At 36.8% G+C, this 2,689-nt stretch overlaps 1 protein-coding gene across 1 annotated transcript in view; it reads right to left on the bottom strand.

Moving 5' to 3' along the window:
* Positions 1–2,689, bottom strand: part of WDR88 (WD repeat domain 88) — a gene marked incomplete at its 3' end in the record, with an annotated part of 17,977 nt that overhangs the window by 4,325 nt on the left and 10,963 nt on the right. Inside the window, exon 8 of the mRNA XM_010162067.2 lies at positions 1,344–1,426. Coding sequence (XP_010160369.2) covers positions 1,344–1,426 — 83 coding nt within the window. The remainder of the gene's footprint in view (positions 1–1,343; positions 1,427–2,689) is intronic.

Raw genomic sequence — 2,689 nt, 5'->3', positions numbered from 1 at the left:
ACAGGGGCTGTTACCACCTCTAGTAAGCAGGCCACCAGTTGTAGCACTCAGAACAACAACAGCTACACAGTTAACGTGGGTTTAAGCTCCATTTAAGCATAGGTCTTTTATGCTTTTTAAACATTTTAATAAAGAATTGTAAATGGTTGACTTCTAATATTCATTACCTAGAAAATCTTGAGGCTGTTTATCATGTGATAAAGGAGGGATGAGCTGTGGGGACAGACAGGAGCTTCCCCCCATTTTAAGGGAAGGAAAGCAGTTCTGAAAGCAGGCCAAGTCAAGCAGCTGTATCAGATATCCTTGTTCTGACAACAGCAGCACCACCGATTTGAGGTTAACAGCACTGAGTTGGCATAAGAATAGAAACAAGTTAAAATCTAAAATGAATTATTTACTCCAGCTGAGGAGGTTATTCAAACATGAATGGTATTAACAGATAAAATTCCTAGAGTTCAGGAAGGCATGGTGTCGTTTTGATAGACAAATGCCACACGTGAGAAATAGAATAAAAAGAGGAAAATACATTTTACTTCTACAGAGAAGTAGCCAAACATGCATTTGTAAAATGTGGTTTTTACAGCAGAATCTTTAAGACATGTTTTTAAATTTAGTTATGAGCCTGGAATATAATTATACCAAGGCACGACTACTAAACTGGAACTCTCCATAGTTACAAACATATTAGCATTTAAACAGATTCCTTATTTTTTATGGGAAACTAAAGAAAAGAGGAGGCCTAGCTCTAAGCAGGGATAGCTAAATACTGAATAGCTACCTCTTTTACAGAATTGTCTATCCTAAAAAGTACCCTAACATGTTGAACCACATCCCTGTCACTAGAAGCAGTAAACTACATAACCTAGAGACTGAGCTAAGTGTGACAACCTCAACTCCGATATTTACTCTTTTTTTTTAATGCCTCTCTTTTAATATACTGTTTTCTGTGGACATAAGCAAGCATGTAAATATACAGATACACAAGAGTGTGGCATTTCAAAGTGAATATACGCACTATCCAGGCTCTCATTACTTGCTGGAAGAAACTCTCTCCTAAAACATAGGTACAACTCCATTGAATACAATCCTTAAAAGAGCTTCTTCATAAAAAGAGAAATATAAGAGCTTATCAACAACTGACTTGACAAAGGCAGTATCTTTTATCTAATTGTGTAATAATATACTGTTCTAGGAAATTAAATCACACAAAACCAGGATATATTCCTGCCTGTATCTTAAAAGGATGGGTAAGGGTATTGTCAGATAATGAAATCTACAATGCTTTTAAACCAGCAATACATTTTACACCTTCTCAAAGTAGTGACCAATAAAGAGCTCAGTACCTTTAAGCTTAGCTTTTTATAGCCTGCATCTGTGTCCCATATAGCTATAGTTTTGTCATATCCACCAGACACAACAAGTGATGCTGAAATGTAAAATCAGAATACTGTGTTTTATCTTTGCTTTGTCATACAGACTATTAAAAGAGGCTCCTACTAACAGTGAGTCAGACTTCATTAAAAAAATTAAATAATGAGCTATTAGTCATGTCTTAACAAGACAGCAGAAGTTCCTTTTGGCTACTTGATGCTAAAGTTGTTAATTTTATTAATACATAAATTTAGTAAACACAGAACTGAGTGGAAAAAGCTATACATGAAAATTTTGTTGACTTAGAAAATTAAGGAGATACTTTGTTTAAGAATTAAAATATAGAGAATATTTTCAGAATTGTTAGGTCAACTGTAAATAATAACAAAAAAATAGAGTTTAGTGTGGAAAGCATGCTTGCAAGATTGCAATATTCACAGGCCTGTCTGCATTTGCATGTCTTCAAGTCACAGGTACATTTTTCCCCCCAGAGTTGCCATTTACTCGTTTTAGTTGCCTGACCCAGAAGGCACTGTTTGGGTACAACTGCAGACTAACCCGCTGCCAGCAGTTCAGGAGTCATCTTTACTGCAGTTTTCAGATGTGAAGTTGCAAAAGCAAGCAGCCAATTACATCAAAGTGTACAGAAATTTGAATGAGTCCACTCCAGTGAAGAGAAGAGAGCTGTCCAGCACAGTGGCAGTTTGCAGTAACACTAACTTCATGTTGTGCAGGGACTAGTTGTCATCTATGATCTAGTGAAAGCAATGGAACTAGGGCAGTAAGAAATAGCTCCCCACTACCTCCACTCAGATACAGGTAGACTGGGAAATCTGTTTCCTCCTCCTATTCGCCTCCTATTCATCCAAGCATCAAGGAGACACCAAGTTCCAGGTGCCAGATTGTCTTGCTATAACTCATAGATATCATCTGCTTTGAACATGGTAGTTTACATGCTCCCTCAGTGTGGCTGAGAACATCCATGAAGTTTTTCAGAACTCCATTACTAGCATATGCTGTTTGGGCTGTGAAGTCACATTACTTTTGGGGGTACTAACAAAGACATACACATTTTTCTAATTCCTACAGAGCAGTACAGTATTTACTGAACACGTTTTTTCAGCTACCTAATGTTAGGAGAATATCTGCAAGCGCTAAGTTAATCTTTTAACATGGTATTGTGCTTTTACTCCATTATGATCTTTTTATTATACTTCTTGATGGGTATATCAATTAAACAAGTGTTCCAGTTGCCTGGTGAAGACAGAACACAGACCATCAATTTCAATTTACTTACTGACATGGACATAATTGTCTC

Source organism: Antrostomus carolinensis, unplaced genomic scaffold (genome assembly GCF_000700745.2).
Source record: "Antrostomus carolinensis isolate BGI_N321 unplaced genomic scaffold, ASM70074v2 scaffold2552, whole genome shotgun sequence".
Taxonomy (NCBI): Eukaryota; Metazoa; Chordata; class Aves; order Caprimulgiformes; family Caprimulgidae; genus Antrostomus; species Antrostomus carolinensis.
This window is presented reverse-complemented; position numbering and strand designations above follow the sequence as displayed.